Source organism: Apiospora marii (genome assembly GCF_038362585.1).
Source record: "Apiospora marii strain CBS 49790 chromosome Unknown utg000007l_segment0_segment0, whole genome shotgun sequence".
In the NCBI taxonomy this organism is placed as follows: Eukaryota; Fungi; Ascomycota; class Sordariomycetes; order Amphisphaeriales; family Apiosporaceae; genus Apiospora; species Apiospora marii.
In genome coordinates, this window is record NW_027117379.1 from 1,062,916 (window position 1) to 1,090,071 (window position 27,156).

Consider the following 27,156-nt stretch of genomic DNA (forward strand, 5'->3'; position numbering starts at 1 on the left):
GATGTGTGTGTGTGTATGTTCTTGCCTGGCGGATGTTTGGTGAAATATGATTGGACGGTCGTTTTCAGGGACGGGCTTAGTTACAAATCGCTTACGGATTCTAAGCGTGGTGACTCAAGTGAGTTAGAAGAGAAGATGGACTGCCTTCAAGTTGATGTATTGTGCATGTCTTGGTTTGGAAGGTGCATCGCGTACTTGATATTGCCCTCTACTCGGGAAGGCAGTAAAGCAAGTTGCACACTGTCCTTCGTCAATGTGCAGCCAAGCGTTCTTCCTCTTCCAAGCTGCGATGCGGGGGAAACCGAGGTTTCTGAAAGTTGGGGGATGCTGAGCAATGCATGGGGTTGAAGCGGGAGGCCGATCCGGGGTGGGAAAATTGGAGAAAGCTACACCCCGATCTGCACAGGTGCCGAGGTACCCAGATCTACGACCTCACTTGCATACATGGCCAGATCTTGTCATTATTCCTGTTCTTCTTCTCTTTCCATGCTACTGAGCTGAGCCCAAAATAAAATATATGCCATATTTGGATAGACACAATGCTATCAGACTGTGCCCGACATAGTATTGCTCAAGATGACACCGGCCTCTACTGGCTAAACCGGTACACTAAATGTTCATGGTGCTGGCCGATCGGGGAGCTGGCCTGGCTGGCTGGTTTAACACACCAACTCTTGTTAAAAGAAAACTTGCTCATATGGCAAACTGGAACTGAAGGCGTCTTGCAAATGCGACTCGGCTGGATCCAGCATGACCGCCGAGATGGATGGATGGTCAGCTGTATTCGTTCCATTTCAAGAAATCGCTTCGATTCCATCAATTTTCATTGATTGGGCAGTCTTAGAGTTGACTGAGACGAATGACGATCAAGCATCCTCTTTGCAAGCCTGTGGCTCTCAAGGGCAGTACCAGAATAGCTCCGCCTACGATAAATTGTATAGAATTACACTATCATCGGGACGATACTGTTGTATTTACATGACGTATGGGAACCTCGAATGGGGCCAGATCGCAAGAAGGGGGTGTGGGTAGGAGGGTCTTCGAGACGTTGCTCGCCTAGCACGACCTAGCACGATTTTAGCACCTGGAGAGATCAATCACATATAGAATGGCGAACCATAACACAGTCCGAGCTGCCATGCTAGGCATCATGATTCTTCCATACATATCAAGGAAGATATGTGATAAACTTACGCACGAACCGTGGTAAATAGGTGGGTAAGGTGACAGGTTGACCACGAGATGGACAGGCCCTTACCCCGGACATGAACGTGGGGTATTCTTCAACAAGTTGGGCTTCTTTCCGATTCGAGGTATATTCCTCGAGCTTCCCTCCGGGATTGGGAGGACAAGTGACTTGTGCTTGGAACCCCTTCGTGGTAAGTACAACCATAAGACGTATCAGAGGGTGTTGCTGACAATGCTGACAGGCCCGAATCGCATGGTGACTTCCCAGGTTACACCGAGGAGAACCGACGGGATGTCATATTGTAAGGCTGCCCCGAGAAACCTTATTGTTTGAGCCTTTGGCCAAAGTCATGAGGATGGCATATCAGCCATATTGGTTCCCAAGACGCGATACGCCACCGTGAGGATCCGGACAGACCTGTCAGGTAATGGGTCGTGTGCCGCCGAGACAAGACAAGGGATATTTGCTCCAAAGTGCTCGTCATGCCAGTCGAGGTCGGGAGGAGGCAAGTCTCTCCCCCTCGGAGATCCCGCTGTCTTGGAAGATATTGTTCGACTGGCTCAGATTCGTGTGCCCAAGAACTGAGCAACTACAAGCTGCAACCCCGTCTGTGCGAAATATTCGCCGAATATCGGGGAAGCACACCTACACCCAGGGTCGAGGTATTCTCAAAGACGGGCAGACAGCAAGTGGTTCGCCAAACGAAGTCTACTCCGTAATCAAAACACTGAAACAGACCGGCTCATCGAAGGGCTTCCCCGGAAGTGTCAGTGAGCCAGGGAAGCTCCGAGCCAAAGTCAAGTCTGGGTGATCCGATGGCGAGGCCAACCAGAAGTGGCCCGCGTGGTACCATGTTACCGTCCCACCGGTGCCCCCGGCAATCCCCAGGACGAAAAAAGGAAAGAAAAGTTTAAAAAGCCGAAGGTTCTGTATCTTTTCGGTTGGATTCATGACAATGTCTCAAGACGACGACTGGCTCCCCGCTGTGTGAGACAAAGCCAACGAAGGATGCGGGCTGGGCCTCGGATTGTTTTAAACGCCCACACCCACGTTGATGTGTTTGTCGGCCGTTGTTCGATATTGTTCATCCATGTAGGTACTTCTTGTACTTCCATACATACGCCCTACATACGCTTTTGCTTCCCATGTAGGTCAGTGCATAGACCGAGGTCTCGAATCAATGGACGGGGATGCGCTACAGATGTAGAGATCCAATCTTTGCAGATCATCGCGGGCTTTTGGTCTTATAGTACGGGCAGGAAGGAGAGCGAGAGCCGCACCATGTGACTGTAGCTCAACGCGAGCCACCACAGTCTCCCCGAAGGCCACAGCCCCCCGCCGTTTGGCCAATGGGTAGGCCGATCCACAAGGCTGGGAATTGCCAAGTAATCTGCTAGTAGTAAAACCCAGCAACCAGCAGGCATTGCACCGCACCGACTTGAAGCACAGCTTCGGTTTCACTGGAGCTGGCACTGGTTGGCTACCGTCCCAAACACGTATTGGGGCCCAACCTACAAACAAAGTCCCACATTCTCCATTGACGGCAGTTCGAAGAAGAAGAAGGGCTCGCCATTGGGTGGACAGGCCCTTGTCACGCATCGCCGACAGAACGCCGTTGGGTCTCCTATTTCGAATCTTTTCTCTGCCATTGATCTGATTGACTGGGGCAATGTCGCTCTAATGCGAGCTCTTCAGGCGGCAGCTACATACTACTATGCAACTTTAGGCCAAGAGTACATGGCTGCAGCTCTGGGCATGGAATATGGTCCAATATCGGCGATCCGGGCCTCGTTTAGGTGGGTAACGCATATAAATTGAAGGCGGCAGGAGAGTTGATTGATTAACTGCAGGGACCGCTGTCATGTTCCTAGCAAGAAAAGGACGCCCGACTCTCCCCAGTTCCTAGATCTCGGACGGGACAGGGCGGTTGTGATTGGTTCCATCCCGGATGTGGGATTATTATCCAAGCTACCCATGTAGCAGAAACAGAACGCGTGGCGCCCCTTGGCCCTGCCTGCTTGCTGCTTGTTTGAGCTCTCACAGGTTGTGATCTGGAAGAAGCCCTCGCCGATTATGGGGTCTCACAACAGGGAGGGATTCCAGTTTATGACATTGGGGATTGGGACGGGTGCACAAACAAGTCCTCCGTGGGGGTTCGTGCGACCCCATTGCTGATATGTGGGCATGGCTCTCAATCGAACCCTGCTCTTGTTGATGAGCTTCTTCGGTGCGTGCTAGCTTGTGTTGAGTATTGTTGTGGCATTGTGAGCGACGAGTATAAACCGGTGATGCTCTATTGCCTGTAGTATATGTATCTAGCTACATGCATATACCTGTAAGCATGATCCTGTCGTCCTTGCCTCTGGTTAGGTCAAGTATGTAGGGTGAGATAGATAGTGATGTATGTGTCAGCAAACGCTCCCAAACAAAATCCATAATGTGCTACTACAGGCTAGGACTGCTAGCCCGACAGCAGGCAAGCATCACCCCAGGACACTGGTTTTCTGTCAACGTGGGGGGAGTGAGGGGGACGCAAGGGAAGTAAGCAGTAGGCCCGTTTCGAACGACAAACAGAAATCAGGGAAGCGTCTCCCCCTGTAAAGAGGCTGCATGTACATATGAGATGTGACTGTGATGTATTTGAAGATATCGTAGAATAAAGGGGAGACGTATTGGGTAAGTGCATGCGGTCCTCATTCCGTCGCTATCTCAACTTGATGACGAGGGTCCAGTCCATCCAATATGATCGATATCGAGGAAAATACGACGTGGTGGGGTCAATCAATCTGGGTGGGCTGAGCCGCATCTTGGTTTGCTGCAACGAAATCATGCGCGCCGACGGGAAGGGCAAGGAAAACTTCAAAATTAGATCTCCCCGTAGTCTAGGCAAGTGCTATAATACCACCAGCTTATCTTGCCAATCGTTCGTCCACTGCTGCGTAGCCCTTTTGGACCATCGCGGGCTGGGCTGGCATCTCGTGCAGATCCAGATTCGCAACAACGTCTTGCCCACAGCTAAACGCCATGGTGTGGTGGGATGCGAAAGGAGAGGTCGAAGGCGGGCAGGCCAGGTTGCTACGCCGTGGACGAATAAGATAATCACCGCAACGGCACTATTGCATATATGTGTATGTCGGTTGGGTTACTCGCTTCTTCCAGACACTTCTGTATATTGTACTTACTGCGTGCACTTTGTTGCATAACACCAATTGAATGGACGATGCCTTCTTTGTCGAAGACACTGCTCCATCGTTCCTGGCTTTGGAAGCTATTGCATCTTAGTGGTAATATATCCCAAAGCGCCTGCGTACTGCGCCTGTAACCATCTTGCATCCCAGTGTGTGATGCCAAGGTTGTACTCGATTATCGAGCCGTGCGGCACACAGCGAGGAGCTGTAAGCAAGCAAGCAAGTCCTTTGCTCCTAGAATACTTGACAATGTTTGGTTGGTGATGGGAGCCAGCAGTCGGCGGGAGTTTGTTTGGCAGTTGTATATCGGCAACTGCATGTATATTAGGTATCATTAATGGAACGGGCTGGGCTGAATGGGCTGTTGGTATACCTCGAATAGCGAATCGGGTGGCCTTCCACGACGGTCTGTTCTCTGGGTCAGCACCAAAAAGGATGAGCGAGTAAATGCGAACCCCACAACTAACCGGCATCTTCCAGGCTTTCTTCCAGCAATGTCGTACTGGGTTATCTTGGCTTTTGGGAGTCTTACTATCAATATATGCGCCTTTGCCTTTACGGCTTGTGTCGCTACTTTTGGAAGCCTTTTGCGAGAAAAACAACAGCATACGGTCTAATGCTTCAAGTATCTGATAGGCTACTTGCTTACGGGGCTTACCTCCCGATGCAACGGGGCGCACGCCTATACAAGACCTTGCCTGCCTGTAGGGCTTGTGTGCCATCGAGATCCGAAATTGGCATGGTCTAGGTGTTCTCTTCCACAATAGCGACTAGAATCTGCATCTCCGATCAAGAAGGAACGTGGAAATGACGTCGACATGCCTAGAAAGACATTGTTTGCTGCTAGCCAAAGGTCTCGAACAAATCAAGTTGGGTCGAAGGTGTGTTGTAGGAGGAGTTGATAGCGGTCGGAGTCGGAGGAGGTGTGGGTTGGCGGGGGAGGGAGAGAGCTACAGCCGAGCCAGGGCTTTGGAATATGTACAACCATATCGTCGCAGGCCACGAGATATCAGAAGAAAATAGCTTCCTTTCCATGTTGATTGTTGCTCTACTCCGTACCATGCTCAAGGTCTTGTGCATGCATATATGTACGTACGTATGCTACGCACATGTCTGCGACCTTTACGTCCGTGTAGTATTGTTGATGTGCGCACTTACGTACATACATACAACCGCCTGTTCTAGCCTCTGCTAAGGCTGAAACGGTGCTGGCCTTGGGATCTAGCGCTACAATCCACACTTGCCTGGCATTACGGGAGGATGTGTTGGTGTAAAATCCGCCTGAGCAATACCCCTTTGGCACATATGTATAAAGATATGTCATGTGGTGACGACCGGTCATGTTCATGATAGCCTACCGTGATGATCGGGTATTTATCTCGGGACGACATTTCCTCGCGCCCCCGAAGACGCCTAGAGCCTAGCTCTGAATGAACTCTCTCAAATTCGCTTGCCAGTGACTGCTCGGGGTTTTTTGACATCCCTAGGGCCAGTGTGTATGTGTGTGTGTGCTAGCTATCAAGGTGAATCAAGATGGTTAGTGGATGCCACACTTTGGAGCTCCGTTGCATGCTCCCTCCCGCATGCACCGTGTCAACCAACCCCTGTCAAAGATTCCTCACCGGTCCTGCACACGGTAAAGCCAGGCAGTATGTAGAATTGCCTGCGCCGTGTATACTGCCAACAAGCACAGCCTTCTCTCACGATTAAGTGTCTGCTCCCAATTGTTACGGCTTGTATCAACCCTTACTCGACGAGACTCTGCCTGTGGTACCTACCCCTTTGCCCATGTTGTCATGCCCACCAATGTAATGTTATGCAGACCGGGGAATGCGTGAGAACGAAATATTAGAAACTAGCCTTGAATCGAAAAATGGTACTCGAGCCCTGCCTCACTCTATGGGAGCCTTGTGCTCTGGTTACGCAGATAGCGGAATAAGGGTGGGTGTAGCGGACGTCACATATCCCAAGCGACGTGTGTCGTTAGTGGAGGGAGGCCTGGCGCATCAGGAACGAGCGTGTTGTAAGTATAACAATCAGCCTTTTTTTTTCCCACCACACACCGGCTACTCTGCACGCGGTGGACTTGATTGGCACGATAGCATGTTCAGAGAGGAACAATGCCATACAACCAATCGCTTGTGAGAAGGATTTTCCCTCCAAAGTCGAGGGTGTGCTGTGCCGTGCCCCTCCCTCCATCGCCGCCAATACTCGCTCTCAAGCACGTTGGGTCACCATCCACCCTCCCATCCGTATGCACACCCAGAACGGGCTGCTCCTCAAAACGGCGTTGCACGTCTCATTCCCCTTTTGATATGCCTGCAACGGGTCATGAATTAATTTGGGCACCACATTTCTCACTCGGGATGGGTGGTTAGAGGAAGATACCGAATGCAACTCTACCTCTGGGGTGTCTATCACACCAAAACTTTGATAGAGAAGAGGTGGCTTTTCTCTTTCGGATTACGACCCCCGGAAAATTGAGAAGCGATATGTTGGGTATCGCCCCGGCCCACCGTGCGATCTACAGGACTGTACTCGGCTACTTCTGACAACCGCCCCCCCTGCCTCTCTGTAAGCCACATGGTAAAAACACAAAAACCCGGCACTTTGAAACGCGGTCTTTCGAGCCAAGACCCGGGCCAGTAAAAGGACCCTTGTGCCAACCCCCCCAGATTGCAGTCCAGAATGGACGAGCTCTGCCTCAGCCCTAGGAGGCCTTCAAAACCGACATCCCTCTACCTCAAACGACCCCAGAAATCATCAGCAGCATCAAATCCTCCCCCCTTCCCCTTCTCCCACCCGCTCTTCCAAGTTAGTTCCTTTTTAGTGTTGGGTGGTGTGCCGTATCATTGATCGCATAAAGTTCAAACCGACAAGCAACCTAACCTAGCTCGGCCAAGTCACTCACGAAGAAGAACCTCACAACGAACCCTGCCTGCCTACATACTTACCTACGACGTGCGAGTATACTTGAATACAAATATGCCTCGTAGTTGCGAATCTTACAAGGTAGCCATTCAGAAGACTTGGTCGGCAATCAGATGCAATGGGAGCGGGACTCGATACCCGCTTTTTAATTTAGACTGCTGTAACGCATGTATTCAGCAGCGTTAGCGCACAGCTATCCCGCCGAGCCCATTCGAAGTTTGTACTTTGCAGCAGCATTAGGCACTAGGGGAATAGGAGGGAGAGACAGTATTCTGCATAGCGTGCTTTTCTTTTGTTTCGTCTTTGGCACCATCCATGCATGGCTTCTCCGGGCGGGAACATCAGCAGAAACCGCGGACCAATGGGACACATCGCTAAGTTGGCATTTGTTCGAAGCACGCACGAGCTTCAGTTGAGATGCTAGGTATGTACTTACTGGGAGTCCGGCTACAGGACAACCCCCGGCATATGTACCTCGCCTTACCGGGTACGTAGCATGGCAAAAACACAAACCTATTGAATTCTATCTTCAGAGCCCACCGTATCTAGGACGTCTACGACAGACACCCAGAAGCCTCGCCGGCTCGATGTCCTTCTGTTAGTCTATTGGGAAGGTAGGGAATGGATAAGATGGGGGGGGAGGGGGGACGGGTGGTGAGCTGTAACTGACAGAGGCATAACCACAGCGATGCGATGGACTTCGAGTTCCTATTACGTGGCGATCGTTGGGGGTTTGCCTTAGTGATTGATGGGTTGGCTAGGTACTAAGTATGTTGGTAGCGGTAGATAGCAAATCGCAGACATAGCCGGTGCATCCATTTGTCATCCCCGGGCCCCAGAAGACATGAGCCGACTAAAACCTACCTTGGCAACCCCATGTGCCATTGACCACTGATGGCTCACCAATCTCTCGACACACCACCACCAACTGCACCCGGCTCGGTGGGTGTGTTGAAGGGACCGGGCCTAAAAGGAAGACCTTGGGACATGCTTTACTTTTCGAACGTACAAGCGATATCCACACCCACCACCCACCACCCACAAGCACCCGCACCGCCGAGAAAACTGACAGGCATTGATGTTAGTTAGCAGGACGAGGACAGACATCGAAGGCAGCAACCGCCATGAGTAACATAGTTTGGCGAGGCCCCGGATTGGAGAGAGCGAGGAGATAACAGACGAGTTTATATCGGAGGGCACAGAGACAGACAAGACAGCCAGCCAGCCAGTCAGTCAGATAGAGGCCGAGAGAAAGGGAGTGTGTCTGTTCTGTCCTAAAGCAGCGTAGTGGAAGATAGATGCAGACAGCCAGCCAGACAGATAGCATCGAGGTGCATTCGTCTTCTTACCTCTCTCTCTCTCTTGTCCTCTTTTGTTCTCACGCTTCTACATGTAATCGTGGTACCAAAGCTACTGTACTCGCTACCAAGTGTACCGGCGGACTTTGAACCACACCACCTCCATCTCCATCAGACAGACAGCCAGATACACACACAAAGAGGTCTCAACCCACTCACCCACCACACCCTCCTCCAAAGGCCGCCCATCAACTCTCTCTCTTCCTTTGTCCCTCCCACCAACTTCGCACCCCCCTCCAATCCCATTACCCAACTTTTAGGAACGTCCCCCGAAATTTCGACAATCCTATTTTCCCCCAGCGCAACAACTCCTTGCATTCCTCTCTCTGGCTGCCTGCTTGTCTTGTCGCGTTTCTTCCCGGGCATCGTCACCCTTTTACCCCATAATTCCTCGAGTCGCGTCTCAGTCGCCGAGACATAATTGCATCGTCGCAATCCTTTTGGCGCGCCCACGCACGTACAACGACTGACTGCTATTACGCCTCTACATACTACCTACTTCACCTCTCTATATTGCTATCTGAACCTATCTTGTCAGTCAGTCTGGGCGGATTTGGTTGGTCGGTTAATTGATTGACTGAACCATCCTTGATCGACTAATTGGAACTGATTGACGCACTGCCGCCCAGCCGCTTGCTGACCCAGTTTCTCATTTCCATTCACCCTCTCTCGTACCTCTTTTTACCACTTTCAGTCCCATCCCCCCCCTCCCCTCACAGGCTCTCTCAAGCACACACACCACCACCACCCCCCAAGACGAAAGGACGCAAGGCAAGACCCGGCTCCAAGCTTTTGGTTCTTGGTGCAGGTCAGCGCACGCGCGCCGGCTTATCCCACATTATTGATTGATTGATCCCCGTACCTCGACCTAAACCCAGCCTACTAGACGACTACTGTACCGTCTTGTCGCTGTAAGCCCGTACCTACATACAGACCTGCGCCGCCAACCCACTCATTTCTGCGAAACAAGCACCCGCCGTCTTCTGATCAGCGCGATCGTCATCGCCCTCAATCTATCTTCCATCCACTCAACTCACAGCCATATCGTATCATATCAGCGCTTCGACTTTTCTCATCCCATCCTGCCGCAAGCAACAGCCTAGAGTCCATGCGCCACAAAGCATGAACGGTGAGCAGAGTTCGACGTTAAGTCCCGGCTCCAACAATCCTGTGAGGTCTTCATTCAACGCGACGGCGTTGACGTCGAATCGCGCAAGTCCGTTCCCCCCGTCGCTCGCGACAACAGCTTCGCCCAACGCGACAACCGCCAAATCCATCACTACCGCTGCCATGGCCGCGCCTGCTTTTCTGTCGCACTCGCAGCAACCGTTTAGGTCTGCGGGCATGTCGGCGCACTCCCCTTCGCGCTCTCCATGCATCACATGAATCCCTTTGACAACGACGCGAGCATCAAACCTGTGGGCACGCCGTACGCGACAACGCCCGCGCCCGTGTCGCAAGTACTCATTCGCCGCCTGCCGCTGGATACAACCGAGGAGAAGCTCAGGCTCATGGTTGTGTTTTCGCAAGAGTTGGTCGATGTCGAGATGCTGTCGCCCGAGCAATCGGAAGATGCGGGTTTCCGCTCAGCTGTACTCAAGTTCAAGACCTTGGCTGGCGCACAGCAAGCCAAAGATATGCTGCACGGGAAGTCGATCTCGAATGATGCCGAGATGATTGTCGAGATACTGTCCGGCAGCCCCTTAACCTCGCGAAGGTATCCCACCCACGAGACCTCGGCCAACAACAACCCTACTTCCGCCACCTCAAGTACCGCCTCCTCGACGACCTCGTCGGGCCCGACCTCGCGGCAGCCATCGCGCTTTGCTAGTGGATACCAATCCACCATGGAGAAGATGTCGCCGCCTATGAATGGTATGAATGGCGGCATGTACGGCAGCAATGAATTGCCCAACCCGGAGTCGGGCACTCATTACCAAAGCCTCTTCTCACCACAGTCGCCCATTGGCAACCACTTGACCGAGCGAGCGCGCATATCCGGCAAGACGCTCATCAGCCATGATAACGCCGAAGACGATGAGACGCAGGAGCTGCTCAAGAACCCTGTCGCGTATGCCGAGAATGGCGCAACACAGGGCCGGAGGGCGACTGCCCCTCATCTGCCGATTTCTCGCATGGCTAACCTATCGCTGAACACGTCCACATCATCTGCGAACTCTCTTCCCCCTTATGGGCAACCAACCATGACTCCTATTTCTGGCCATAGCAACGCCATGTCTCCGACGGCTATGAACAACGCTAGCCATTCGCTCAACTACCAGGTCGGAAGCCAGCACTTCCATCGCCATAACTTCCCGCCGGTGAATCCTGCAGACCAAAACCCGCCCTGCAATACGTTGTACGTCGGTAATCTTCCCATCGACACCTCGGAAGAAGAGCTCAAAGCCATGTTCTCGAAGCAGCGTGGGTACAAGCGGCTATGCTTCCGAACCAAGCAAAACGGCCCCATGTGTTTTGTCGAGTTCGAAGACGTCTCCTTTGCGACGAAGGCGCTCCATGAACTTTACGGCCACCCGCTCCACAACAGCGTGAAAGGCGGCATTCGTCTCAGCTTTTCCAAGAACCCTCTTGGAGTTCGCTCCGGTCAGACGCCTGGCCCGAGTGGAGCAGCAGCTATGGCAGGCATCAATAACATGATGGCCGGCTCTGGGGCTGGTTTCGCCACGACCAATGGACCACCCCCGGGTCTTTCTGCGCCCCCAGGTCTCAACCGCATGGCTTACAACAGTGCTTCGTCTTCGTCTCTATCGAATGGTGCAAGCGCCCCTTATTCGTCAACGAACTACCCCAACAACAACAACAACAATATCAACAGCAACAACTACGGCGGGTGGAATAATGCCCCGTACAACAACGGGCCCCTATCTGCTGGCGGGTCTTCGACCATGTTGAATGCGTCTACTACGTTCCCGCCACCACCACACATGATGGGGAAATAGATGGGTGCTTCATCAAAGTCGCCCGAACAAGCAATAGCGTTTTCACTTGCAAAGGCGTTCTGGGGCGTGCATTTGAAGGAGCATGAAAGCAAATGGCCGGGTTTTTCTCTTTCTTTAGTGTGTTCAGCGTTTCATCTGGCCCCTTTGGCCTTTAGTATTAACGGTCCGGGTCTTTGGGAACCGGCCGGTTCTTTTCGCATCATTTTTGCATTTTCTTTGCATGTTGGGATGGAGCTTGCGATCTTGTTTATTGGTTTCTCAGCGATGGCGCCGATATCACGATGATTCCCTACGCATACCGCCTGGTGGCGGGTGCTTACGAGGGAGTTACGAGGCATTTCGGGTTATAACCTAAGATTTGGCGACGATGGCATCTCTGGTGTTCTATGCGCTTCATCGGTACAGCGTCTCGGATTTTGCTTTTTACCAAGTTTTTCATGGCTGGGCCTTGGCGTTGGGTAGAGCGAGCGGGATTCATTCCGTAGCCTATCAACTTGGGTTGGAATTGAACCATCTGTGTGTTTTTCGGGGAGCATGGATAATAACTCTGCTCTCCCTTTTGAGCAGTGGCATATGGATAGGTTTATTTTATCAATGCGTTGGCGTCATCAGAGATAAAAAGAACATCAGGGCTTTGGCGTTCACTATCGAAAAGACCGGAGAAAAGGAAAATACCATTCTTGGAGGAAACAGGGCTTTATCAGACCAGGGCATCCGAGGGAGCAAAAGTGTACCCTTCCCCCTGGTAGATTGAAACAGGCCGGACCTTCACTATCCATGCCTCGATCCCAGGAGCATGGGGGACCTACAGGCTCGCTGATGCGCAGCCACCGGGAAACAGCCACAAGGTGTATATATATACCTGCCTGGTCTTGCCTTGGGCACCGAACAAGCTCCCGCTTTTTCACCCTCTTGGAATAAAGTCCCGGCCACCTGTTTACCGTTACTACCAGTATCGGCTGGAATCTGACCTCGACCACTTTCACACCTGGATGGTGATAGGGGCGGAATTAGATATTGGTTATATCTTAGCATTTTCCATGGGGCGGGGATGATTGGACACATAGCATACGGAGTGTACTTTGAGGAGGGGTTTGCCAGTTTACGATATACCTCACTTGATCTTCATCAGGTGTTTTTTTCTTTCCTTCATTTACGTGGGCGGGGTTCTTTTAATTGATTCATGGTCCAGCCTGGTCTTTGCCCTTTTTCCTCGTTTATTTCCTCATCTTTGGTTATAGCTACGTACCTACTCAGCGGTCTAGATGGTCAATAAGATTCACATCCACAGGTTCATCAACACATGACTATGGTAATTTCTTCCTTGATGCAATACGCACTCCAGTGACTATGTACTTACCGACAGGTAGTCCCCAGGGTGTTAGCAGGATTAGCAGGCATGAACGACGATGGCGGGCGCATACTTTTTCCAACAAACACCCCCACGTCCGTCGAGGTGGTAGTGGATGGGCACCATCAGGTTAGTAGTAGTTTGATCTCTTTCCTAATCGGTAGGCACGGCGAGGCGGATATACCCGGGTCACACAGCTGCAGGTTCCCGCATCGCACACTGTACGTGGTCTCGTGAGGAGGCACGTTGTGGCGAATTCTTTTGGTCTTTACTTTTTCATGCTTTTGGCATGTGACCTGGCCATGCAGAGTAGGTTGCCGCAGAAGATAATGCGTACCAGCCAGCGCCAAGCATCAATGTAGGGAAGTCCGCTTCATTGACGACGCACTTCTCTCTGCGGAACTACTGTCGCCCCGCGCGCCCCTATGCGGTTCTCCCGGAACGCCGACATTCAGCACTACCACCCTCTCCCCTTTTTGGTTATAACGTTGCATTCTCTGTACGTGCCCGCAGGTTGCAAAGTCTGTTGCCGTTTTGGAAGAGAGGGACAATACTGCGGCTTTCCCAGAGCTTGCTTCCCCTCTTCCTCGCCTGGAGAGATCACCGACCCCAACGGACCACCAAATGATTAGAACGAAGCAAGTATCTGCCTGTTTGCTGGGTCGCTCGCCCGGCAGACTTCAAACCGCTCTCTATCATTTGTTGGTCAATCACTACCCTTGGAAAGGGCACTCGACGTCTTTCCTGGTCGAATCCAATGTGTATGCGTTTCTTCATTGCAGTCGACAGAGTCAATTGTAGAGAATTAGCAAAGTGTGTAGTCACATACATGGGCAGCCTAGCTCTTATTATGACATATATTATTGATGGCTAGGTGGGTAATAAATAATCCGATATGTCGAGAATCCCAAGGCGCAGCGACGGTGTCGACAAGTCAACCACACTATGGCGAAGAATACTTCTAATATTTCACTTTGAACCAATACAAGTAAAAGATAATATACAGCATAGAAGTTGCGTGGTCAGAGCAGCTGTTTCTGTGGCGATGCCCAAAAAGGGAGGGAGCAGGAATGAGGGTGAAAAAGTGACCGCAGAGGGAATCGAACCCGCTTGCCTTTAAGTATAATGAAATAACAATACTACCGCTAGGCTACACCAGCCCGGTCAAGGGAGATCTAAGCTGTTGCCGTATATCAACCCGTTGAGTATGCTGTGCAGTGGACGCTGCGTGGGTTTGTTCCTTGAGTCCTTTCTGAGTCCTTGGTAGAGGTTGAACTCAAACCGTGGGTGAGAGAAACCTAGATTTCGCGCAGTCGAAGCCATATCGTACGATCAAACGCATTTGGGAACACCCGCTGATTCATCAGATACAAGGATGGCGACTGAGCGGGTTTCTTGTGTTGGTGTTCAGTGTGCTTCTCTCATCCCGGAAGCTTGACATGAAGACAGCTGTTGGACATGATGAACGCCCTCTCGAATGTCCCTTGTCGAGTCGAGTAGCGAGATCAGAAAGGCCCAAAGTTATCCGCATCATGTTCATCCATGCTCAAATTTGGCATGCTATCATCCGCTGCCCAGCCTTGGGTCATGGTCGCCCATAAGTCATGGAATATGGGAGTATCCAACCGAGTAGCTGAAGACGACTGCTGCGATGCGGCGCCGTCCACGCCAATCGTCCCCAAGACATTGCCGGTCCCTCCCCAATGATGCTGTGAAGAAGAGGAAGCAGACCCAGACAGGGACGAATAATGTCCAATACTGGTCTGGCCTTCCCAAAGGGGTATATACTCGGTCAGACTGCCATCGAGAAAGGGGCATCCGCGCAAGGCACGAGTCTCTTCCGCGGCCACCTTGGCCTCGACCGCGGCGACGCGCCTATCATACTTGGCCTTGACTTTACGCAGTATGATACGGAACGCCGCGGCGATGTTGTTGTTCCCAGCCTTATCGGTTATGGTGGTCTTCCCATCCTGGCCACCATCGCTCGACTTGCCTCGCACCGCACCCCTACCCGAAGCCGTCCTGGACTTGTGGGCGGCAGAGTCGCCGTTCTCCGGTGGCGGATCCACGCACAGCTTCTCAAGGTAGGCACCGGACTGCAAGGCGCTCCTTGCCTGAGCAGCGTCGAAGAGCGGGCACGTTTCCACGGGGAAGGATAGCTTGACCACGAGTATCACGGCCACGGTGAGGTGGGCCCATTCCACCGCCGAGAACCGGTCCAGCACGGAAGGCTCTAGCGTCAACACCTGGTCGAGAAATTCACACAACGTGTGGGCTGTTCCCATCAGTTTGGTAGGGTCGAGGGACATCGCATCGGGTTTTTCGGCTTTTTGCCGATGGGGCATCAAAAGGGGACAAGCGGCCACTTGCATGTCTGCGTAGAGGCTGGACATCTTGACAGTAGCTGAAGGGCGAAGAATTTGGCATTAGCCATCCCTCATCCCGTGTTCTTGTTTTGGGTGCACAACTTACGCATAGCCGACACATGATCCGGCATCCTTGCTTGCCATTCTCTGAGTTGGGCCTCAAGACCAAGCTGGATGAGACTGTGCTGGTGTCTGTTGTGGTTGTTTGCATCTCGGTTACAGCTCGCCCGCAGCTCCATCATCCCGTCATGGATAGATTGCAGGCGGCAAAGCCAGACAAGCACATGGTCTTGATGCGAGTGGGACCACTTCTCGACGAAGTCGCAGCACGTGGCAATCCAAGAGGAATGGGGGAGGATTGCCGGTTTGCCCCAAATGCGGAGTTTCCTTAGACGCATCTGATGAGCTCTTTGTAGATAACGCGGGAGACCATGCCTGTACTTACACCGATGCTATATAGAAGCATGCTATGAAGGTGCGAAAGCGCTCCAGGTCTTCGGGACCGACCCCTGACTCTAATCGATCTGCGAAAGTGGCTTCATCGTCGAGCCCCAAGTCATGGACGACGTCTACGGCCATTCGCAAATACTGAAAGGTACGCCGGTCGTTGGGTCGCAGATGGAATGGGTACCTGAATAATGTCAACGCCGATCTCCACTGTCCACATCTGGATGGCCTCCTACCAGGCGTTATAGACCAGGAGTCCCTGGAGTAGCTCCAACGATCTCTCGCCGCTAGTTACGAACTTCAAGCCCAACACCTTGCGGAACTCGTCGTCGTACAGATTGAACCCTGAGAGGCTACTCGAACAGCTGGCGGCCGCCAAGACGGCCAGCAGCAAAAAGGGGGACTGGCTGGCCATCGACTTGACGTTGGCGCCTTCGGGCAAGATCACCAGGGGGCAGAACGTCAACGTGTCCCCGAACCCGTCGAGGAGCTTCTGCGCCGAGCCGAGGTTGAACTGGGGTTGGATACCCAGGGTCGTCAACGATATCGAGCTAGCTGTGCCCATCGATGAGCCTGGCGAAGAGATGCTGGAGAAGGTGGCGCCGCCGCCCGATGAGGACGCCGAGATCATGGTTGAGTCGTTGTCCAGTTCGTCTTCGGCGTCTGAAGGCACCAGCTCGTCGACGAACTGGTCGTGCTTCTCCAGCAGGTCGTCGAAGCCCGACCCGGGATCCGCTTCAGCTGGCAGGCTGAAGTCGATACTGAAGGTCTTGCTGGGACCAGGTGGGTGTGGTAAGGGAGTTTCCCTAATTACATCAGTACGATCAATATGAACTGCAACAATAATTCGAAGGGCTTAAAAGGGATAAGAAAAAGAAGAAGAAGCAGTAATTGTCTCACTCACCCTTGGGCGACCCTGGGCCTCCTAGTCCTCGGCCGGGCTCTGAAGATGCATTCCTTCTTGAAGTCGCAACACCTGAAGAGACGTGTGAGCCAACTCCTACTGAACCACTCTAGAAGTTCTGTAAGCCTTTAAAAGGTCCACCTACCGTTTACATATTCCGCTTTGGTCACTGGGCTGACACCGGATCTTGGCAGCTCTACAGGACTCACAGGCCCGGCTCGGAAGCTTGGCCCGGCTCTGTATGCGTTCTTCCATATTGGCGGCTAGATCCGGGAGATAGAAGCCCCACTAGAATCGCTCGGGTTGAATCTATCGATTCACCCCTGCAGTCCAGATGCCGTCGTTAAACTTACAATGAGTAAGATGTGTCTCTCTGGTTGGATGTCTTATCAAACCAGACGATGGCGAATTATCTCGATTTTTGAAACGCCTCACTTCTCTAATGGAAGAGTTATTGAAGAATGGTATAATTCGGAATACCAAAGGCCGTATTTCAAGTTTGAAGAAGAAGAAGAAGAAGCCGCAGTATGCCTTGTAGTTGGTGACTTGTCGCGGTAGCGGCAACGTTACATAAGTCCGGTCAGCAACGGAGGTAGGGGATCGTCTAGTGGAAAAGTGGAGTCTAGATCGAACTCATGTTCCGTTGTCCGGAGTGCCGTCTTACACGCACACCACACTCCCTGCCTTTTGTTATGCAGTTCAGGATGTATCTAGGACTCTCCTGAAACTGCATTTTATTCTCACTTACAAACAGCTTATCCGAAGCTCATTCGTCTTCTATAATTCTAGCCATTTGGTTCTAAAACCTGGAATGACTTCTAACACACATTATCGTCATTGCATCTACCGGCCTCAACACGATTCCTAGCCATGCCTAGACAGATGCCATCATAATACCAACAGTCTCTCATGCCGATGCTGGTCGTCCAGCAGGACTGGTCACGATGTTGTTCTCCACGACCGCCGTACCATTTACCAGTGCAGCAATCTGCTCTTCTGTACAGGTGAGGCGGAGGGGGTTGGAAAGGGCGTAGCACTCCGACGCGGCCTGTGCCGGAGGCTCGTTCTTGACGTCGAACACCGAGGCCGGTCCCTCGGTCGCATAGTCGAAAGCATAATCGATGGTAACACGGCCTTCTGACACATCTTTGCCCAAGATGGTGCGGGTGAATATCTGGTAGGCGGTTTCGGGCTGGTTGTAAGCGACTACTTCACTGTCAGTTCTGTAATCAATTGCTGAAGATTAGGGCGAACATACTTCCATGGCTGGCTTGGAAAACACGCGAAAAGGAGAAGCCACCGTACTGTCGGACGAAACCACCGACGTAGCTCTCGTTCGTGTGGATGGGCGCGTATCCGGCGGCGGCAAAGTCGTCTTTATCCTCGTAGTCAATGGCCAAGCTGACAGCCTCACCTCCGACCCCTAGGGACATTATTATGTGTTACTTTCTCGCATCACGAGGCGTTGCTACGCGTCTTCGCTACGTGGCAGAGAGCCAAGCACTTACAGTTGCATCTGAAGTCGCGATCGCCGTGAATCAAAGCGACTTTGACGCCATCGTCAAGAAGCGATCCTAGGTCCTCCTTGAACCCACCAAACGCAAAGTCCCCCGAGGTGAGGAATCCTGCTACACAGTCAGAACCGTTGAATCATCACATGCCAAAGAACGCAAGAAGATGTTGGACTTGCCGTTAGCTATCGGGTTGCTGTTCAGAGTATAGTTGACCTTTGCACCGAGTGCCTTCAAGACCCATTCCTGCGACAGGAAGCCGTAGACATACGGGGGCGGGATCGATGTTGGAATGAGGTGGCCAATATCAAACGGGTCGCGCTGCATAGGAGCCAAAGTCAGCCGCTTCGTCTTCGGATGAGTATGGGGAGTTCCCCAGTACTTACGCCCGACAACGCATCGTAAGCGGCATACACGTTGTTCCAGCACCAAACAGAAGCAGCGCCGCACGCCTCTGTGACAGTATCATTCGTCCCGTACTGGTCGCGGTCGCCGTTGGGCGTCAGGGCGCGGCAGTGTTCGACCTGCTCCTTGCACCCGCCGGGCGAGGACCAGTTGTAGGCCACGGCCTCGGCGACCTCGAGATCGTAGGCCTGGATGCCGTAGGTGTTGTTGATCGCAAACTGGGAGAAGTAGCCGAGCTGGATCTGGAAGTCGAGGAAGCCGCTGATGATGCCTACCGTGTCGACAGTGATGGGGAGCGCGCCGCCTTGGAGTTGGAGGCTGTGGGCGCGAGACTGCAGGAGCTTCGCGATTGCCGGTGCGTAGTGCCCACCGCTGGAGGATCATGGTTAGATGCCTAGTGACCAGAACAGTGGTGTTTTGGGGACGACTTACTAAGATTCGGACCAGACGCTGATCTTGTCTCGATGGTAGTCAGGGAATCTGGATTCTCGTTAGCGGCTATGGTTTACACCATCAAAAGCGCACTCTCGAGGGACTTACTCGGACATCCAAACTTGGAGGAACTCCCAAATCGCTTCGGCAGCCACGGCAGTCGTGTTGACCAGCCTGGAGCCATCCTGGCTCGAGAACGTCCCCTTGTACGCCGTGTAGTTCAGCGGGCCCTCCCACGACTCTCCGGGGTAGATCTGCCCCGTGATGGCATCCATGACGCCGGGCGTGGCGACATCGTAGCTGAACCCCGTCTGGACCGGCTGGTCGACGTACAAGAGGTTGGCGTGGCGGTTCCAGGACCACGGGTTCAGGGCCGTGGCGTTGCCGCTGGCCTCGGGGACGGTACAGGGCCCGTTGCCGGCGAAGGCCTGGTCGATGGACGCGGCGCCCGGGCCGCCCTGGAGCCAGAGGCTGAGCGGCGCGGTCTCGGGCGAGTGGCGCGCCTCGAAGAACCAGAAGAAGAGCTTCTGCTCGTACGGCAGGAGGCGGGTGGACGGGAGGGTGAGATATCCGCTGTAGGATTTGACGCCTGGAGTGGTCTCGCAGATGCCGGGCTAGATTGTTGTTCAGAGTTAGGAACCCTGGGGTTGAGAAGCATCCCTTGTTTATCATGTCCGCTCACCTCTTTGTATTCGACCTTGACACCCTCAGTGATGCGCGATCTCAAGACATCAGCTGAACTGAGTGAAGCAAGTCCAAGGACGCCGACGGAGACACGGCCTAGCAGCCGGGTGAGTGATACCATTGTTTCCCCGCTTGATGCTCGACCATCGATCAGATTTCCTACAACTGTTGAAATTTGGGATGGCGCAACAATTTGGGAAGTTGGTTCTGGCGGCTTGATGCTTTTAATGACCCGGGGTTGAGGCTTGGAAGCACACGCGTACCCTACGTAAACAACCTGTGCAATATGCAGTATATAACGAGCACTGCCACACAATCGGAAGAATTAAATCACAAGCCCATAATGAAGGGTTCTCGTACAATGAAGAGTTGTATATAGAGTATTGAATGATATCCACGGCTACCTCGATTTGGTCACCCTGACAACCTAGGCTAGACTGACTCGCCACGATGCAGGTATTTGGGGGATTGTCCGCCATCCTTGACAGCCAAACATATCTATCCACAGGCACATCAGAAAAACCAATGACCTCTGGTTGGATTATATAAGCTTTGAATTGGCGGGGTTATTGGGCTCTTCCACCCAGTTCTGCGCGCACGCCGGGGAGGTGGCATTCGTTGCGATGTGATGCGATACGCCAATCGCTTACCATGATATTCTTATAAAGAACACAATATGTAGACCAAGATGCATTCATTGATATGCCAACTGCATCCAGCTATAGTTGAATTAACACGATGAGAGGAAAGCGGCATTGCTTTGACGAGCCAATAACACTCCTGTTTCGATTGTACTTGTAGGTGATGAGATGGCATTGCATGAGTACCATAACAGTACAAGTAATGAGCAGAATTCGTCGGAATCAGCTCGTCTCGGGCTCGATAACACCTGTTCCTTCAGTAGGCGTAGTGGAGTTGCGGAGCTTCTGTTTCTTTTGCCTGGAGGCCCCGACAGGAAACCGCTTCACCCCTTTGCAAGCTTTGCAGCGTATGACAAGGACATCGGCCCAAGGCTTCTTACCGCCCTTGCTTGCGTTCTCAACAACAGAGACACAGGTCTCACCTTCAATGAGTAGGCTGTCGCAGTATTTGCAGACAGTATGCTTCAGCGCGGGAGATAGACGTATCACGGCCTTCTCTGATGTTGTCCTCATGGTGGTGAGTAGATGCCGCGAGCATGCTTGCCTAAGCTGCGCCTCATCCAGCTCGGACTTTTCTGTTTGGGTGGGCTGGGCTACGCCACGGTTTCCTGCTGTCGAGGCAGAATCTTGCCTTGCAGTAGCTGCAAGATGAGACGCGGCTTGATAAAGGTAGGAAATTCGGGAGTGGATAGGCCGGTTCGGCACGCTTCCCTGCTGACCTTTTGGCTTGGCCATTGTGCCTGGGCTGGGAGCCTCGCAAGAAAGAAGCCTTGACGATTATGTGCAGCTGGAAACGAGACTTGCTGCTGACGCTTGAAGTGCATTCGTTGGAGCCGAATTATGCGACGCGCACATGTATTTCAATGCGTCTTGTCATGCTGGAAAGCCGAACGAATTATTTCCAACGGGTAAGCTGATGGATTTTCTGTCCAGGTTAGCTAGAGGACTGATGAATTGGATATCTGGGGAAGGATCGAAAGCTCCAATGGTCCGTGCGCTGCGCCGGTTGAAGAGGGTATCGCCTAAACCAGAATCGGTTAAGCCCCACCTGTAAATCTGGCGCCTTCGCTCTTACCAACTTTTCCCTTTCCGCGGCAGCTCTTCGCACTGCCCTGCCTCGATCCCAGCACCCAGCCTGGTCAGCCTCCATTCTTCGCGACGTCCGTCCTTCTATCCATCCTCAATCCAACTCTTCCTCCCTCAACCATCAACAACTCTGTCCTCTTTTTTTTTTCTCATCGACGACGGCAGAAGGGTTCGGCATTGAATCAGTCGCGTCAATTTTCTGTTGATTTCTCAACTCTCCGTTCGACAGCTTCTCAAATCTTCTTCTCCATCTACGCGTCTCTGCTTTTCTGCGACGTCACGCAACCTTGTCACGACAGCTTTACACATCCCAATACTAATCCCAACACCTTTTCACCATGTCTGCCGAAGAGGATCTGATCGATTACTCTGACGAGGAGTTGGCCACCAATGAGGCCGCCCCCTCCAACGGCAAGAAGAGCGGCGAGGCTGCCGCCGCCGCTGGCAACAATGTCGACAAGAAGGGTTCCTACGTCGGCATCCACTCGACTGGTTTCCGCGACTTCCTGCTCAAGCCCGAGCTTCTGCGCGCTATTGCCGACTGCGGTTTCGAGCATCCATCGGAGGGTTAGTCTACCAACTACAATCTTACATCTGCCAGCTTCCATCAAGACAAGTCCATCTGTCCCTCCTTCCCTCTTCTGCAAGCGTCCGTCCATCTCGCAAGCCAAGCCAAAAAAGCAAGACGTCAGGGAGATATCGTTCGAGAGGGAGTATCACGTCGAGCGAACAGAGGTGGAATCATTAGTTCCGCTCCCCAGTAGCAGCCGAGGGAGCCTGGCCCAAGAGGCCAAATAAGAACGCCTCGTCGTTCGGTCGGGGACATGCGGCAGATCTGCTTGCAATGCGACCTACTGCACTTGCGTAGCTTCGGCTGCCCAAGTTCCCAATCCACTCCGATGGAGTCGAGAACAATACTGCGCTTCAGCAGTCACTTGTTAGAAGGCAACATCCACCTGGCTGGCCTACTTTTGAGAGAGATCCTGGCCAAAGACCGTATGGAGAGTGCGGAGTAGAGCGCACTCGCTAGCTTGGCCCTTTGCGCCATCATTCTTTCGGTCGAGGTCTTATCTGGGCATCGTGTTGGGGGAGACTTCATTGATTCTACGGCTTATACTGCGTCGATGGGCGGACCTTGTCGAAACTTCCCTCTACTCTCGTCTCACACTCGTTTTGGGAACTTCATTCTAACATCCGATCGAAACCTATAGTCCAGCAAACTTGTATCCCCCAAGCTCTTCTCGGAGGTGACATCATCTGCCAGGCCAAGTCTGGTCTTGGAAAGACGGCTGTCTTCGTCCTGACCACCCTCCAGCAGGTTGAGCCTGTGGCTGGCGAGTGTGCTGTGTTGGTTATGTGCCACACTCGCGAGCTGGCCTTCCAGATTCGCAACGAGTACAACCGTTTCAGCAAGTACATGCCGGATATCAAGACTGGCGTGTTCTACGGTGGAACTCCCATCGCCAAGGATGCTGAGCTCCTTAAGAACAAGGACACTCATCCCCATATCATCGTTGGTACCCCAGGCCGTCTGCAAGCCCTTATTCGGGACAAGTACCTCCGCCTCGGTAGCGTCCGCATCTTTGTCCTCGACGAGTGTGACAAGATGCTGGATCAAGTTGGTAAGTCATTTAAGTAGAAAGCCCGCGCCGTGTTCGTCACTAACTCGCCATTAGATATGAGACGCGACGTCCAAGAGATCTTCCGCTCTACCCCCACTCAGAAGCAGGTGATGATGTTCAGCGCCACCCTGTCTGATGAGGTCAAGCCCATCTGCCGCAAGTTCATGCAGAACCCGACGGAGCACTACGTCGACGAAGACACCAAGTTGACGCTGCACGGTCTCCAGCAGTACTACATCAAGCTGGATGAGAAGGAGAAGAACAGAAAGCTCAACGAGCTTCTGGACGAACTTCAATTCAACCAGGTCATCATTTTCGTCAAGAGCACCATCCGTGCCACTGAGCTGGACAAGCTGCTCCGCGAGTGTAACTTCCCGTCCATCGCGGTCCACTCTGGTGTCAGCCAGGAGGAGCGGTAAGTTGATGCCCATCCGCGTACGACAATGCTTGGGCCTTTTCTAATTCATTATCTACAGTATCCGCCGATACAAGGAGTTCAAAGAATTCAACAAGCGTATCTGTGTTGCCACCGACGTTTTCGGCCGTGGTATCGACATTGAGCGTATCAATCTTGCTATCAACTACGATCTGTCTGCAGATGCCGACTCATACCTGCACCGTGTCGGTCGTGCGGGACGTTTCGGTACCAAGGGTCTCGCCATCTCCTTCGTGAGCAGTGAGCAGGATCAGGAGGTTCTCAAGGCGATAGAGAAGCGCTTCGAGGTTGCTCTGCCGTAAGTCACCATCTCGGGATGAAACCTGAAACTTCATACTAACTGTTCCATTAGCGAATTCCCCAAGGAGGGTATCGATGCCAGCACCTACATGGCCGCTTAGACGAGTCTCGTGACACACTCTTTTCTTTGCGTAAGATATGGATTTCCCATACTTATGGGTTGCACACGGTCTGCAAATGGTCTCAATTGGTTCGGCGAATTAGGGAATTTCATACAAAAAGAGGAGCACAGCATGTCCTAGTAGCGCAGCTATGGTCTCTCGGCTCCGTAGGGAGTTTTGTCGTCGAGTTGGTCTGCGACCGCAACGAAACGAATTTTGCCAATAATCTTGCGGCTTGATGCCTCCTTGGCCTTGAGTCGCGGCTGTTGATTTTTTAATCACAGCCTCTGCTCTAGAGATTGCTTGTGCCGCCAGGGCCCTCAATATTTAAGCTGTTCATTACCACCACAAGATCGTATGCGCGCGCATCGTGATGCTATAATACAACAAACCCCTTGTTATTGCCCGAGTATGGAATTCTTCCATTTGGCCAATGATGCGGGCAGCCCAGTCTGCTTCCAGATGATTTGTGTCTACTTGCATATGTGAATGCCATCGACAGAGAGCTACGTGTATTTTTGGCAGATCGATGTTTTGGGATAACTCGATATTCGAGGCCCAGCCTCAATTCTGTAGTAGTCACACACAGTGTCAGGAACATATGCAGAAAGACCAACAACTAGGGTCACTATTTACTTGTACTTATTCTGTACTTGATATATCACATCACCCCTCACAATAACCACGGCCTTTCGGGCCTGCTTTGCTGTGTCGTTCTTGATCGATTTTGCCTGCACGAGAATAATATACGGTTGAGCGACGAAGGTGTAGGAAGAAAGAGGATCACGATGACTTGCTCCCGGTCTTTTCACGGGTGTTTGCCGAGCCAGCGCCGAGCCTGAAGAGTTGGGTGTGATGGCCGTGGTTGGTGATCGTCACATCACGCCACGACCTCACTTCGGAAAATGAAGACAGTCCTGGCCACGCATTTACGATGTCGTCTCACTGACTTCGTCGAGCAGTACCGGAATTCCGCGAAGAGCGCGATGACGCATAGCGAAGGTGAGTGCGAGAGAAATCTCGTGGACTCATGACACGATCAGTCAAGGGAGGCGAGGTATGGACGAGTAGCAGCAGCGAGCACCAGCTGCTGTGTGGTGTATACCGATCCGAAGTCGGGCTACGTGTTCATCGTGGCGGTTGCTCATGTAGAGGCGGTGGCCGACTGCGAGGAACAGAATATTGCCCCATTGATCGGAATGGACGCTGGTCGGTCTTACGCCTCTATGACCCATCTTGCAGAGACTCATCATCGGCTGCATGGGCGGGAGGGGAATGGCGATAAGAAGCAAGTTCGAGTAACTATTTCGTGGCGCCTTCCAGCAGGAAAAGGAGCTGCGTTCGTCAGCCCCCTCCCGTTCGCCCCCTCTGTGACTACACGCGGGACGTACATCTCACGAGGGTCTCGTGGCCTGAGACGCCATTCTTCTGCCGCGCTTTGCCGTGGGGCTTGCGGGCAGCGTGTGCTTCGTGAGGTCTTCAGCTACGATCTACTGGATCTACCGGATCTGATGAAGCAAGTCATCTCTAGTCACGGGGAAGGGGAAGGGAAGGACCCCAGCCAACCGGCCAGTGAGCCATACGTCCGAGTGCGAGGGGAGTCACGATAGGCTACCTCTCGCCCACGCGTAAGCCTCTCGGTCTGCCTTTCTGCCTTCTACACCACGCCTCCTTCTTGCCGCGGTGCTTGATCAACAAGACTCATCATCGATGACGGAGCTTACTCCGGTACACGGCTTGTTTACTCACTGTGGATCTGCTTATTTCAATGTTCTTTCTATACGACGCCTGAGAAAAGGAGGATCGACTTATCCCGTTAGTAAGGGCTGAACGTATCATGTCAGCAGCACCGGAGATTCAGCTGGAAGATCCACATCTTCTTAAGTACGTATATGGGAAAAGCAGTCTTATTCGTCTATTGGTTTCCACGAGAAAGACAGAACACTAGAATTAAGTCAATAGGCAGGCAGGCAAGGCCGCTGCCCGCCACCCGATCAAACCTTCCTTCGGGGGTGTGATACCCAACGATATAACACAGTTATATGCAACCCACTGAAGGGGTCGGTCCCTTCGGCCATATTCCATCCATAGAAGGAGGTCGACCTTTTAGCTAAGGGGCGCGGCTGGGCGGGATGGCGGAAAGGATCTGCACTTTTCTCTTTCTCTCTCTATTTATTACTATATTCGGCAGCCGCTGCTGCTGCCTAGCCCGTCCATACTTGCATCCTACATTGCATGAACCCCACTAACCGCTAGGGAAGGCGTGAGATCGGAATATGTCAGAAGGCAGATCTTTCGCCCCTCATCAATGTATCATGTATTTCGCTTTACAGTAAGACGCAGGGAGAGGGAGACAAGAGATGGATGATGTCTTCTTTCGCTTCTAGAAGCTGGGGTATTAGGCAAGGTGACAGACGTACAAGGGGTAGTCAATATAACTTTAGGCAGGCAATCAGGTGGTGGAGGTGGGTAGTGGAAGGATTTCTTTCTTTTTTCGATGCGCACCCGCAAACTAGTAAATCACCAGATGCCATAACTACTTTACATGTAGTGTGGCACAGTGATTAGTTCGTAGTATTTCCCCCGAGCTGCAAAGTCCTTCAAGACATGCGAGAAAGGTGGTGAGGGGCACACACACACCCTCGTTCTGCCTGGGCTCAAAGCTGAAGTAAGCGAGAGCGTGTTGGTCATTCAGCGCGCACGGATTGGACTGGGCCAGACGCCGACTACCCTGTTGACGAAGCCTTGTGGCGCTTCGGATTTACGATGGGCTTCGATCTTCTCTCTCTCCCATTGCGAATCTAGCCGCTCCGCTGCTTCCGAGGGGCGCTACTCTAGGAGGAGGTTTTCTCGTATGATGGTCGAGAATGTCAATACTTATTGGGCAGATGATACGAAGATCCGTACGCGCCGCGTCGAACTGCTGAAATTGGCATCCTCATTGGTTGGCACACACAGGAAGACTGCAAGCGAATCCCTTCAGGTTTGCGGTTTGTGATAGGAAGGAGGGGCGCATCGCCTTCTTTGCCTCAGTGCTCTTGCATCGGAATGCACATACAGCAAATCGAGGCCCTCGGGCTTTGTTGGGCCGACTAGGGATCGCATACGCAAGCAAACTCCATTAGGCGCGCGTAACAGCATGGCAGTGCAGATAGTCTTTGACTGCAAGGAGAAACAGATCCTCAGGAGCCCATTGTCATTATCGTGTTCTAGATTGCTTCCGAAACCTTCTACGGGGACAGCG

At 52.5% G+C, this 27,156-nt stretch overlaps 5 protein-coding genes across 5 annotated transcripts; 2 read left to right on the forward strand and 3 right to left on the reverse strand.

The window, feature by feature from the left end:
• Window positions 1-10,039: 10,039 nt before the first annotated feature.
• Window positions 10,040-11,626, forward strand: PG985_010725 (uncharacterized protein; the record flags this gene model as incomplete). The annotated part of the gene is made up of 1 exon (XM_066830493.1): window positions 10,040-11,626. The coding sequence occupies one exon, from the start codon at window positions 10,040-10,042 to the stop codon at window positions 11,624-11,626; it is 1,587 nt and encodes a 528-aa protein (XP_066681175.1).
• A 2,856-nt stretch (window positions 11,627-14,482) lies between these two features.
• Window positions 14,483-16,930, reverse strand: PG985_010726 (uncharacterized protein; the record flags this gene model as incomplete). The annotated part of the gene is made up of 6 exons (XM_066830494.1): window positions 14,483-15,381; window positions 15,450-15,730; window positions 15,789-15,974; window positions 16,027-16,596; window positions 16,695-16,790; window positions 16,836-16,930. Coding segments are annotated over 6 exons (2,127 nt in total), but the record flags the coding sequence as incomplete, so codon positions are not given.
• Window positions 16,931-17,601: 671 nt separating this feature from the next.
• Window positions 17,602-19,847, reverse strand: PG985_010727 (alpha/beta-hydrolase; the record flags this gene model as incomplete). Its single annotated transcript, XM_066830495.1, has 8 exons — window positions 17,602-17,900; window positions 17,953-18,117; window positions 18,203-18,319; window positions 18,364-18,526; window positions 18,592-18,982; window positions 19,043-19,090; window positions 19,151-19,656; window positions 19,725-19,847. 8 exons carry the CDS (start codon window positions 19,845-19,847, stop codon window positions 17,602-17,604), a joined length of 1,812 nt encoding a protein of 603 aa, XP_066681177.1.
• A 742-nt stretch (window positions 19,848-20,589) lies between these two features.
• On the reverse strand, window positions 20,590-21,102 carry PG985_010728 (uncharacterized protein; the record flags this gene model as incomplete). Its single annotated transcript, XM_066830496.1, has 1 exon — window positions 20,590-21,102. One exon carries the CDS (start codon window positions 21,100-21,102, stop codon window positions 20,590-20,592), a length of 513 nt encoding a protein of 170 aa, XP_066681178.1.
• A 689-nt stretch (window positions 21,103-21,791) lies between these two features.
• On the forward strand, window positions 21,792-23,912 carry PG985_010729 (ATP-dependent RNA helicase SUB2; the record flags this gene model as incomplete). Its single annotated transcript, XM_066830497.1, has 5 exons — window positions 21,792-22,020; window positions 22,665-23,075; window positions 23,130-23,490; window positions 23,552-23,809; window positions 23,864-23,912. 5 exons carry the CDS (start codon window positions 21,792-21,794, stop codon window positions 23,910-23,912), a joined length of 1,308 nt encoding a protein of 435 aa, XP_066681179.1.
• Between the last annotated feature and the right edge of the window lie 3,244 nt (window positions 23,913-27,156).